This window comes from Colobus angolensis, unplaced genomic scaffold (genome assembly GCF_000951035.1).
Source record: "Colobus angolensis palliatus isolate OR3802 unplaced genomic scaffold, Cang.pa_1.0 Scaffold15, whole genome shotgun sequence".
In the NCBI taxonomy this organism is placed as follows: Eukaryota; Metazoa; Chordata; class Mammalia; order Primates; family Cercopithecidae; genus Colobus; species Colobus angolensis.
Window position 1 is genome coordinate 2,180,741 of NW_012114599.1, and position 12,640 is coordinate 2,193,380.

The 12,640-nt window shown below is 45.5% G+C and overlaps 2 protein-coding genes across 8 annotated transcripts in view; one reads left to right on the forward strand and one right to left on the reverse strand.

Moving 5' to 3' along the window:
• The window catches only part of TTC7A (tetratricopeptide repeat domain 7A), a 159,889-nt gene extending 151,817 nt beyond the window's left edge, over positions 1 to 8,072 (reverse strand). The window contains exons 1-2 of the mRNA XM_011935874.1: positions 7,376 to 8,072; positions 6,680 to 6,773 (exon numbers count right to left, since the gene is read on the reverse strand). Coding sequence (XP_011791264.1) covers positions 6,680 to 6,761 — 82 coding nt within the window. The 5' untranslated portion in view covers positions 6,762 to 6,773; positions 7,376 to 8,072. The remainder of the gene's footprint in view (positions 1 to 6,679; positions 6,774 to 7,375) is intronic.
• Positions 1 to 12,640, forward strand: part of MCFD2 (multiple coagulation factor deficiency 2) — a 34,015-nt gene that overhangs the window by 15,163 nt on the left and 6,212 nt on the right. Inside the window, exon 1 of one of the 7 annotated variants that reach the window (XM_011935868.1) lies at positions 7,833 to 7,965. The exons of 1 other annotated variant lie outside the window; for it this stretch is intronic. The gene's annotated coding sequence lies outside the window, so the exon portion shown is untranslated. Of the gene's footprint in view, positions 1 to 7,832; positions 7,966 to 8,075; positions 8,213 to 9,851; positions 9,902 to 12,640 lie in introns of those variants that run through there. 5 more of the 7 variants (XM_011935871.1, XM_011935864.1, XM_011935870.1 and 2 more) reach the window with 5 other exon arrangements.

Genomic DNA, 12,640 nt, shown 5'->3' on the forward strand with positions numbered 1-12,640 from the left:
GAGGTCAGGAGTTTGAGGCCAGCCTGGCCAACAAGGTGAAACCCCGTCTCTACTAAAAATACAAAAAAAATTAGCCAGGCGTGGTGGCAGGCATCTACAATCCCAGCTACTCTGGAGGCTGAGGCAGGAGAATCGCTTGAACCTAGGAGGCGGAGGTCGCAGTGAGCTAAGATCGCGCCACTGCACTCCAGCCTGGGGAACAAGAGCGAGACTTTGTCTCAAAAAAAAAAAAGTTTTTCTATAGAGACAGGGTCATCCTATGTTGCGCAGGCTGGTCTCAAACTCCTGGACTCAAGTGATTCTCCGGTCTCGGCCTCCCGAGGTGTTAGGATTACAGGCATGAGCCACCACACCTGGCCAACTCTGAGTTTTAATGGAGACTGCAACAAGAGAAGAAATTTGGGGTTAAAAAGAGTAAAGAGACAGATCTGATACTTTCACATATGACTACGACTCTCCAAGGCCTAGACCTTCTGTGATATTGTGAAATATATATTTGGTCTTTGACCCTGTTTTCTAGCATACAACTCCTACAATCCTTAAGAGACTGCAGTGATGTCTTCTTGTAAGCTAATGGTTGACTGATGGCTGGCAGACCCCAGGTAACTTCAGAATGGCAGCTCTTTACTGGAGAGACCAAGGTGTGATTAGAAGGTTGGGACTCTCAGCCCCACCTCTAACCTCCAGGGAGGAGAGAGGGGCTGAAGGTTAAGTTGATCACCAATGACTAATGGCTTAGTCAATCGTGCCTATGTAATAAAGCCTCCATAAAAACCCAAAAGAACAGGGTTTGGAGAGCTTCCAGAGAGCTGAACACATGGAGGCTGACAGGAAGATGAATGAGAAGACATTCATGGGCCAGGAGGGTGGTGCATTCCAACTCCATGGGGACAGAAGCACCTGTGCTCAGGACTCTTCCAGACCTCACCCAATGTATCTCTTCATCTGGCTATTTGTTTTCTTTAAAATAGCCTTTGTAATAAACTGTATTAAAGAGGGAGTCTTGGGAATCCCATCTAGAAGCTGTTCAGTCAGATGTTTTAGGGGCCTTGGACTTGTGACTGGTGGGAAGGAGGAGGCTTTTATAAAAGTGAACCCTCACCCAGCGGTTTCTGAGGCTATCTCTAGGTAGATGGCATCAGAACTGAATTGAATTGGAGGCCCCCCAGCTGGTGTCTGCTGCAGAATTGATGTGCTTGCTCCAGCGTGGGAAGAGCCCCTCCCCACATTTTGGTAGACATGTCTTCCACGTTTTTTGTTGCTGAGTGAGAGAAACTCTGAGTGGTTTCTACCTTTCACAACTTCAGGGATTGAAGTACCTATGAACCAGAAACAAAACTTGCAGAGATGCACAGAGAAACACAGTAAAGCTGTATGTCTTGGCCTAGCCCCTTGACTGGGAAAAATAAAAATTTCCCCTGAGCATTTACAATTACACTCTGCCCGCACTCAGGTCTGGAGTTTAGTCTAATACTACCTATATAAACCAGGGACCCACGAGTTAAAAAAAATAGCTAAAAATGTATAGCAGGCAGATAGAAGCTAACATCAAATCTCTCTGAGGAAACACAGCCTTAACCCAGGCCACACAGGACTCCCATAAACAAAACCCCACTAAAAATGAACTCATCAAAAATTATAAAAATGCTCAAGGAAATAATCCACCATGAGTAATTGCTGAGAAATTCTGAGGAGGAAATGGTATAGGCCTAATGCAACATTATGGTATCAGCCTGGCACCAATACTCCACGGTTAAAATCTCCAGGTCATCAGAATCTATATAAGTAACTAAAGTTGTTTGATGACCCTAGCCAGCCTGCTCAAGGGCATGCTTCACAGACTAGACTCTTTGCTGGATACCAGCTAATCAGCTTTCCTCCACTCAAATATAAAACCAGAAAAAATCCAAAAACTTACTGTTCCCAGAATGTCTTTAGTTTTTTATTGTTCTCTCTCATTTCTTACAGGGGCCCTCACCCACTGACTAGTGTGGGTCAGCTGCACAGCAGGAGGTGAACAGTGGGTGGGCCAGCGAGCATTACCGCTTGAGCTCTGCCTCCTGTCAGTGTCAGATCAGCGGTGGCAACATGAGATTCTTATAGGAACGTGAACCCTACTGTGAACTGTGTATGTGAGGGATCTAGGTTGCACACTCCTTATGAGAATCTAACTAATGCCTGATGATCTGAGGTGGAACAGTTTCATCTTGAAACCACTGTCCCTTCCCCTACCACTTCCATGGAAAAATTGTCTTCCATGAAACCGGTCCCTGGTGCCAAAAAGTTGGGGATTGCTGTCTTATAAATCCTTTTTTTGTTTATATAGCTTAATGGCTATTTTCTTTAAAGTGAGCATATCATTTGCATGAAGATAACTATTGTCTTTGAGTTATGCTTTCACAAGAGACAAGAGTAGACACCACTGCAGGACTGGAGCACAAGAACTTCAGAGAAGAGAATGACTAGACTATGAAGAGAAAGTATCCTTCAAATAACTAAATTAGACTTGCCCCTGAGTATTTCATGTTCTGGGATGCTATTATAATGGTATTTTAAGCATTTCCATTTCTACTTGCTCATTGCTCATGTATAGAAATACCATTAATTGTATACTGTATCCTGTGACATTGCTAAATCAATAGCTCTAGTAGCTTTTTCCTAGGTTATTTAGGATTTTCTACATGCATGATCATATTATTTGTGAATAAAGATAGTTTTACTTTTTCTTCTTAGCCTGTATGCCTTTTATATCTTGTTCTCTAATGGCTTAAAGCTCTAGTATAACAAATATACTAAAGCACTTTCAATAGTGTTGAAGGTGGACATCCTTGCTTTGTTTCTGATATTAAGGGAAAAGCATTCAGTCTTCCACTCTAAGAATATTAACTGTGGGTTTTTAACAGGTGCCCTGTCAGGTGGAGAGAGTATCCCTCTATTCCCAGTGTGCTGAAAGTTTTTTGTTTTTTTTTTTTATATCATGAATAGGGATTAAATTTTGTCAGATGCCTTTTTAAAATTATCGTATAGTTTTTCTTATGATCATATATTTATTTCTTTAAGTATCGAAGGAAAAGAACTCTTAAGTTTTGTAGGCAGCCACATTTTCATTTTAATGTGAGAGTAATACAAATACCCTCAGGCAGGGGAGACCTCAGAAGTTTACCACACAAAATTCACAATGAAAATGCCTTTGAAGGAGGTGTTCAAATAGATAGGCAAGTTCAGGAGAAACTTCAAGAGATATGGGATGTCAGGGTGATCAAATTTTTGATAAATGTATCTTTTTTTTTCTTTTTAAAGGCTAAGACTAAGGTCAGGCATGGTGGCTCATGCCTATAATCTCAGCACTTTGGGAGGCTGAGGCAGGTGGATCGCCTGAGTTCAGAGTTCGAGACCAGCCTGGCCAACATGGTGAAACCCCATCTCTACTAAAAATACAAAAAATTAGCTGGGTGTGGTCGTGGTTGCCTATAATCCCAGCTACTTGGGAGGCCGAGGCAGGAGAACTGCTTGAACCCAGAAGGCAAAGAATACAGTGAGCCGAGATCATGCCACCGTACTCCAGCCTGGGTGACTGAGACTCCGTCTCAAAAAAAGGATAAGACTGAAGAAGAGAATGTTTATCTAGAATAACTAATGTCAAAAACCCCAAACAAGAACAACATGATGAGAGAAGAGAGAGAGGCAAAAGGGATATTAAGGAATGCTAATTTATGTTACTTAATACATACATTATGTATTAATGTATACATAATTAATATACATACCTTCCCCCAACATGAATTTGAAGAAATCAACACAGACTTTTCATTAGGAGTGATGTGTGCTTTGATAAAGTCAAAGATGGAAGAACCAAGGTCATCAAATGCAGATGGCCATCATTTTCACCACCCCAGTTTATAGTATATCTGAATTCAGAACACCACGACACATGCCAACATTCCAAGCTTTTAACACCACAGTTCACCCTTATTAGAAATACGAATAAGGGAGAGAGAAATACAAAGCCCCATCCCAGCTGACAACAGAGCCTAGAACATGTAACCCATTGACGTCACCCTCATGCAATGCAAGGGTGACCCAGCAAGACCCTTTCTCTAAACAAAAGAAACTGCAGAGTTTTTTTGGTGGCAGTGTATTAAGTTCTCAGTTGGAGAATCTGGAAGCCGCACCCTTGTTTTTTCCTCTAGTCGTGCAGAACGCACACCTTTTGCATCCTACTCCCTGTTGGAAGGAATTCCAGGGTTCAGAGATTACCACAGGGCTGAACAGCAACAGACTGTTGTTGACCAGGCTTGAAATTTTAGGGACACAGGATTACCTCAATCATTTGTTAGACTTCCAATCAATTTCATGTATCGTAATCACAAAGAACTTATCTAAAATCTTATTTATTTATTTAGAGACAGAGTTTAGCTCTTGTTGCCCAGGCTGACGTGCAATGGTGCGATCTCTGCTCACCTCAACCTCTGACTCCTGGGTTCAAGCAATTCTCCTGCTTCAGCCTCCCAAGTACCTGGAATTACAAGCATGCGCCACCACACCCAGCTAATTTTGTATTTTTAGTAGAGACGAGGTTTCACCATGTTGGCCAGGCTGGTCTCGAACTCCTGACCTCAGGTGATTCGCTGCCTCAGCCTCCCAAAGTGCTGGGATAATAGGCGTGAGCCACCTCGCCCAGCCTATCTAGAGTCTTTAAATTGTTTTTATGCAATATTTTTCTATTTATTTTTCCAAATAAGTAATACATCGTTTACAAAATCAAAGCAATACTAAAAAGGTGTAAATTGAAATCTTATTCTCACCTCTATTCTCATCCACTCTGGAATCTCCTATATAGGTAAAACATTGTCTTGAGACAATTCAAAACAGCTGAGGAAAGAGATGCCGCCTAGAGGCCATTCTAGTATCTTAGGATGGCCGACCTATCTCCTGATAAAGCTACCTCTTTGTCTCTACTTGTACTAGTTTCAACCTGAGTACACAAAGTAAACGGGGTATTTCAGCAAGGTTCCAAGTTATGAGACTCTTGGCCAACTTAAATAGTAGGCTGCAGGTAAAGAGATCCTCTCTTACCAAGTCCTTACTTTCTTTAATCTCTGCTTTCAAATCAGTTATTTCTAATCTAGAGTTGCCCCTCTCTTGAAGGAGTTTGCTGAAAGCTACTAAAAAAGGCAACACTCACTAATGTTCCATATTGCTCCTGAGATTTCTCCAAAAATACAGCTTTGGTTGGCATGTGGCCTGTATCCAAGGTTCAGCAAGTGACAGTTTCACTACTGCTTATAAGGGTCACCAACTTTCCAGTTTGAAATAGAGTCTTTTAACACTGGCTACCTTAACCTCCAGTTAGCCAATTCCACATTTTAGCATCTTGTTTTTAGCATCCTGCTGCTGTATCAAATTATTTGCCTGTTAGGAATGGGTTCAGCTACAAGTTATTAGAACACCCACCTATAAAATGGCTTAATCAAAGGCAGCTTCTCACTCATGGACCATAGCGGGGCAAGAATGGAAGCAGGACGGTCGGTTAGGAAGCTCTCTCTCAAGTAGTCCGGCGGCATCATCTACTACTGGACTAGAATGGTTTAGTGGAGGTGGAAAGAAGTCAAAGACTCAGGATATACTTTGATAGTATCAACAGGTTTTGCTGAAGGATTTAAAGGTAAAGGAATGAGAGAAATCAAGAATAGCTCATAGAATTTTAGTTTGAACAACAGAATGAGTAGCAGTGACATATACTAAAATGGACAAGACTGAGAGAGGTGCAGGTTTGGGGGTGAAAATCAAGATTTTGGGGGGACACATTAGGTTTGAGATGCCAGTCTGACATTCATATGGAGACATCAAGTAGGCAGTTATTCACAGGAGTTAGGAATTACACACAGAGGTCCCTGTCAGAGAGACATATTTTGGAGTCATCTATTTATAAATGGTATCTAACGCATAGGACTAGGTAAACTCACATAGGGAGAGAGGGTAGAGAAGGTGACTCAGGACAGAACCCTGGACACTTTGATATTTACAGGTTGAGAAGCCAATTAAGAAGCCCAAGAAAGGATAATCAGAGAGGCAGCAGGAGGACTCAGAGTGTGTGGTGTCAGAAAACAAGAGAAGAAAGTGTTCCTAAGTGAGAGTGGTTGGCTTTGATAAAAGTGTTGAGAGGGCAAGTAAAATAAAAACAAGAGATCAAAGAGACCACTAGATTTGCATGGAGATTGCAGTTTCAGTGGTATGGTGGGGGAGAAAACAGAGCAAGTTTATATGTTGATGGGAATTATCTGGTAGAGAGGGAGTGACTGTCGATTCAAGAGAGACATAACAGAGGATAACATCCATAGGAAAAAAATGAAAGCAATGGCTAGAATGAGGACACTTTATCCATTTACCAGACACTAGCTTCTTGACACTTCATTTGTCTTATTTGTATCTCTAGTAGCTCCTAGTAGAGTGCATAGCACATAGAAGATATTCAAGAAATGTTATTGAATTAATGAATAAATGAACAAAGGGAGGGGTGGATGAATGGATGAAGAGATGGATGAATGGCAGGTGCAGGGTAAAAGAAGGAACTAGATCAAACTAACCCAAAGTTCAGAGTAAGGAAAGAAGAATGGGTCTTGAATTAATAGGGTTTCCTCAAAACTTAGGGATTCTTTGTCCCGGCGCGGTGGCTCACCCCTGTAATCCCAGCACTTTGGGAAGTGGAGGTGGTGGGAGGATTGCTTGAATCCAGGAGTTCGAGAGGAGCTGGGCAACATGGAGATTCTTTTCTTTAAAAAAAGAAAAAAAAAATTAGGGATTATGGGATTTTTCTCAGGGATGGGGTGACAGATTTCAATCTCAGATGAAGGTGGGAAAAGGTACGAGACAGTCAATGGCAGTGGCGTTAGCCAACTTTCAAGGCATCTAACTACTTAGCCACTTCCTTTGTCTTTCCTATCCGGACCCAGGTTCACCTGAAAAACGATTATGCACCTTTATGGACAGAAATGGGAGAAGAGTTTAAAAAAAAAAAAAAACCATGGTCCTGCGGGGCGTGGTGGCTCACGCCTGTAATCCCAGCACTTTGGGAGGCTGAGGCGGGAGGATCAAGAGGTCAGCAGTTCGAGACCAGCCTGGCCAACATGGTGAAACCCCGTCTCTACTAAAAATATAAAAATTAGGCGGGCATGGTGGCGCACGCCTGTAATCCCAGCTACTCGGGAGGCTGAGGTAGGAGAATAGCTTGAACCTGGGAGGCGGAGGTTGCAGTGAGCCAAGATTACGCCACCGCACTCCAACCTGGGACAGAGCGAGACTCCGTCTCAAAACAAAACAAAAAAACGAAACGACTGCCCTACACTATTTATCCATCAGGTTAAGAGATACTCACTGAATGTTAATCTTGTATAGGAGCACAGGTGTAAGGGCAGGATTATACAGGGATGATGTTTTCCTTTACCTATTTGTTCATGAGTCTGTTTTTAAGTAACTTGTCCTCTCTCGAATGACAAAAGCTGCTGATTTCACGAACGGTACAGGGAAAGTGGTATTTGAACTGGGTCGCATAGTCTTGCTGGGACTCCTGTGGAAGCGAACAGGCACAGCAGGTACAGCAGCTACCGCAGCTCGTGCACTGGGGCTGGCAGAAGCTGGAAGCAGGCCAATCTTGAAACGTAGCGTCCAAGGCCGGCTCCAGCGTGTTCTGGTCATTTCATCAGGAAGGAATTAGCATTCCTATTATCTTTCTTCCCAACTTGCTGCAGGACGAACCAAGAGACCTGAAACAACGGCAATGTATAGGAGAGGCGGAGCGGAGTTGGGGGCCGGCTTTGGAATCTGCCCCATCGGGATCCGCCATCCTACATCGCACGTGGAACTACGTTCCTGAGGGCTTCCGGGGTTGCCTAGCAACCTGCCCGGCCCCTAGGGCGTCCAGCGGCCCAACTGGAGTGGAGCCGAGTGTCGCCCTCGGGAAAGCAGGTAGAACTACGTCAGTCCCGCCAGTGCTGGGCGCGGGCCCATTACACGTGGACTCACTCGAGCCTTCCTCATAGCCCGCCGTCGCGCAGCGGGAGGGGCCTGGCGGCGCCAATGGGCGAGCGGTAGGGAGCGCGCGTGCGCAGGGTAGGTCGTGGGGGCGGGGCGAGGCCGAGGAAGAGCGTACTGGGGACGGGGGCTGGTGAGGCTCACGTTGGAAGGCTTCGCGTCTGCCTAGGAGACCGTAAGGGTGAGTGAAGTAGCGCACAGTCCGCAGCGGGCGGGATCCCGGCGCCTCTCCTTTGGGCTGGGGGCTTGGGCTCCAGATGAGAGGCTGGAGCTGTCTAGGGGCGGGGGCTGGGCCCCCAGGCCGTCTCGGGACGCTTAAACGGCTAGGAGGGCGGCCTGTCTCCCGGGGCGGAAGCCTGTGCCCCATCGGGGCTCAAGCCTGTGCCCCATCGGGGCTCTGGAGCCAGACGGGGCCGACTGGGCAGATCTCCGCCCCCTTCGCTGGTCCCTGGGGGCCCCAGGGTCGTCCTGTGGGACCAGCTGTGTCGGGTGGACACTGCTCCTGGCCCGGACCAAAAGCAGCGGGCCGGAGGCGTTACTCTCCGTCTGCTCCTTGTTCCCCCATCTCCCTCTGGGGGAAACCTCGGGTCCCGTCGTGCCCGGCGGGGGAAGCTGATCTCCTATTGTATTCCCTCTCTGGGCATGGCAGTGCCATCCACCCAGGTGCCCAAGCCAGAATTGGGCATCATTCTCACTTGCTGCACTCCTTTACCCACCCACATCTAATCCCTCGCAAAGCTGTCTTGGATACGTTCATTCTCCAGTCCCATCCCCCTACCCTACCTAGTTCAGGCCACCTTTTCTCCTCTGAACTACTTCGGTGTCTTCCTGATGATGCCTGCGTCTCTTCTTCATCCTTGTAGTTTGTACTATACAGAGAGGCTACAGCTGTGGTCTTAAAACAGAAATCTGATCATGTCATCAGAACCATCCCCCCATTCCCTTACCACCCTTCCTTGGATTCTCGTTGCTTTTCCAAGCTCTTGAACAGAGCTTACAAAGCCCTTCAAGACTTGTCTTCTTTTAACTTTAGATTCATTTGTCTCCACACTACTGTGTCTTCAACCATACTGTATCTTTTTTGGTTCTTGGATCAGAACAAGTTCCTTCTGGGTTTACATGTTCCTTCAATATGTTCGTAATGTCTGAGGCACTGTCCTTTGGTTGAAATAATCCTTCTTATCCTTCATGTGTTATTTCAGTTGTGAGTTGGTGATTTCGTGGTACCCCACGAGTGTCTGCCTGCTGGTGTCTCTTTTCTACCAGGTTGTAATCTGTGTGAGAGGAGTTTATCAAGGTCATATTACTATCTTCAGCACCTTGTGCTATTAGTACGGTAATTAAATGTATAAATGAAGCATGGGTGCTCCTTGCGCTCCCTAGATGAACAAATAGATCAAGTTATTAATATTAAATGCCTGCTTTTTCAGAACCAATTCTCAACCCTCAGTCCGTGTAGAGGTTTCTTTAGCCTAGGAAGTTGATTATTTTCTTGCCTTCGTTCCAGGACCATAACAGGGGTAAGTGAGAAAGTACTGGTCAGTTTTTCTTTGGCATTGGCTGTGGGTACAGGATATCTGGATGTTGGTGAGTGTGGCTGCTTTGGGTTTGAATTCTTAACCAAGGGTCCCTGATCTGAGGGAGAAGCTGCTACTAGCTGCTGGCAGGAAGGCTGGCCCCAAACTCTTAGTGCGGATAGGACTGATGACACAACAGGAGGGAAGGGTTGGGCCAGGTCAAACCACTGGAGGGCCCCAAAGGAAGTTCCAACTTAGGCTAGATCTGCTGTGGGATAGCTTGGCACCTAGGTGCCAAGACTCACTGCCCTGATTCAACCATGAGCCAGGTCAGCTCAGCAGAAATCAATAGGGTAAATGAGAGACAGAGGAGCGAGGGTCCTGACTCTCAGAGAGGGAGAAAAAGAGAAAAATGGAAAAGGAGAACAACCTGTGATGGTATGTTCAGGTCAAATGAGTGTGAGAGGCTGCAGACTGAGGTCGGATGAGAGAGCAATTGTTGTTGGCTGGAAGAATCCTGAGGTGACATTTGAACCTGTCCTGGAAGGAAGGTGGAGATGGACAGATGGAACCAGTAGGAGGGGAGGCTATGGTCCAGGAAGAGGCTGGCAGAGCAGGAGGGGAGCACTGTAACAGCCAAGGCACTGGGAGGCGCACTGCTGCTGATGGTCCAGCACCGCCCTCCCAGGACCGAGGCTGCGCCTTGTGAGGGCTGTCTCAAGGTATGGGTTGTGCTCTGAAGTCCCTTTGCAGAAATCTCTCCTCCCTTGTGTTTTTCTTCAGCCTGGCCTTTATAATTTCCTAAAGAAGGCCAATGAGCTGGGGCTTATCTTCAGGCTGTTTGCCCATGGCCTTGAGCTAAGTAGTTAGAGCATGGATGATGCAACCTCCTATTTGGGCAGAGGGAGTTGCTTATGGTTTCTTTTGACTGTCAGCAGTTTAATTTGTTATATGGCAGTTAGATTCCGTGTTTTCTATCTTTTCCTCCCTTGCCTGCCTTCCTTCCTTTCTTCCTCTCTCTTTTTTTTCTTTCTTTCTTTCTTTTTTTTTAGAGAAGGAGTCTCGCCATGTTGTCCAGGCTGGTCTTGAACTCCTGGGCTCAAGTGATTCACTTGCCTCAGACTCTCAAAGTATTAAGATTACAGGCATGAGCCACCATGCCCAGCCTGATTTCCTGTTTTCAATGTACCGCTTGGAGGAATTTTTTTTCTGTATGTTTATCGATTTGGCTTTTGTTACATTCCAATGGTTAGAAACCTGCAACACCAAACCAAAATGAGACAAGTTCAAAAATCAGTGGTTCTTGGCCTTTATCCTGCCTCCCTTAAAGAAGGGATAATTTGGACTCATAGTTACTATATTATTAATCATTTAGTTGCTTTTTGGCATTGTCTAAATAGAATTTCCCCTGCCCCCGACACACACACCCCAAATGGATATGTTAAGCATCCAATCACATAGTTGGAGGAAATGGTGCCATAGGTTCCATGATAGATATCTCCAAAAGAAAAGTTTCATCTTCAGTTACAGTGACATTAAAAATTGGCAGCATATCTGCAAAGGTGGTCCCCCCAGCTCCCCGAGGACCATGGCACACAGGCTAAGAACCAGCAGCTTCTGTTCCAGGCACTGTGCCTCATACTAGGAATGTGGATTCAGTCCAAGTCCTCTCGAAGCCCGTCCAGCAAGGGGCACTGACAAGTAATCAGGCAGTTTTTCAAGAATTCATTAACACACAAGAAAACAAAAGAAAAAAAGAATTCATTTGCAGCTGTCATCACCTGTGGACAGGAGCATTCTGAACGGAAGCACTTGGGAGCCTGCAGGAAGAATACCTACTCTAGACTTGGAAAGGCCTCACTAGAGGAAGAGACATTTGATGTAAATGAGGCTAAAAGGCTTAGGAGGAGCTGGATTCCCTTCTCTGATCCTTCCTGTCCCAGAACTCTAAGATGTGTGGTCGGAACAAGTTGTTCTGCTATGGCCTGGGCAGTCACTGCTAGGAGTTACCTGAAGCCTTGTTTTCTGGTACCAGGTACAGTGGCAGTGGCCTTATCAGGGTCTGGACACTTTTTTTTTAAATTTTTTTGAGACAGTCTCATTCTGTTGCCCAGGTTGCAGTGCAGTGGTGTGATCCTGGCTCACAGCAACCTCTGTCTCCTCTGTCTCCTGGGTTCAAGCGATTCTTGTGCCTCAGCCTCCCAAATAGCTGGGATTACAGGTGCACGCCACCATGTCCGGCAAATTTTTTTTGTATTTTTAGTAGAGATGGGGTTTCACCATGCTGGTCAGGCTAGTCTCGAATTCCTGACCTCAAGTGATCCACCTGCCTTAGCCTCCCAAAGTGCTAGGATTATAGGCATGAGCCACTGCACCTGGCTCAACATATTGTTAAAAAAAACACAAGTGGGTGTGGTGGTGCATGCTGGTAGTCCCAGCTACTCAGGATGCTGAGGTGGGAAGATCGCTTAAGCCCAGAAATTCAAATCTAGCCTGGGGAACATAGCGAGACAACCCCCATCACTGAAATAAATAAATAACAAGTACGAGTGCAATGAATAGATCTGTATTATAGAAAAATACTGAAAGCTGAATGGCAGCAGCCCACATCCCTAAAGGCCAATTTGTTGAAGGATTAGTTAGTTCAATATCCAAGCTACCCCATTTGCCAAACATATGATTTACCAAAAACTAAGAGTACTCTTGAAATTTCCAATGAAGGCTGTGGCACGGTGGCTCACACTCATAATCCTAGGACTTTGGGAGGCCAAGGAAGACAGATTGCTTGAGCCCAGAGCTCGAGACCAGCCTGGCCACCATGGTGAAACCTTGTCTCTACAAAAAATACAAAAATTAGCCAGGCATGGTAGCAGTGTGCCTGTGGTACCAGCTATTCCAGGGCCTGAGGCAGGAGGAACGCTTGAGCCCAGGAGGTTGAGGCTACAGTGCGCCAAGATCGCACCACTGCGCTCCAGCCAGGGTGACAGAGTGAGACCCTATCTCTAGGAAAAAAAAAAAAAGAAAGAAAGAAAATATCCAATGAATAGTAAGGTACTCTTATGAATATCACATGGAATATTTTTATTCAAGAT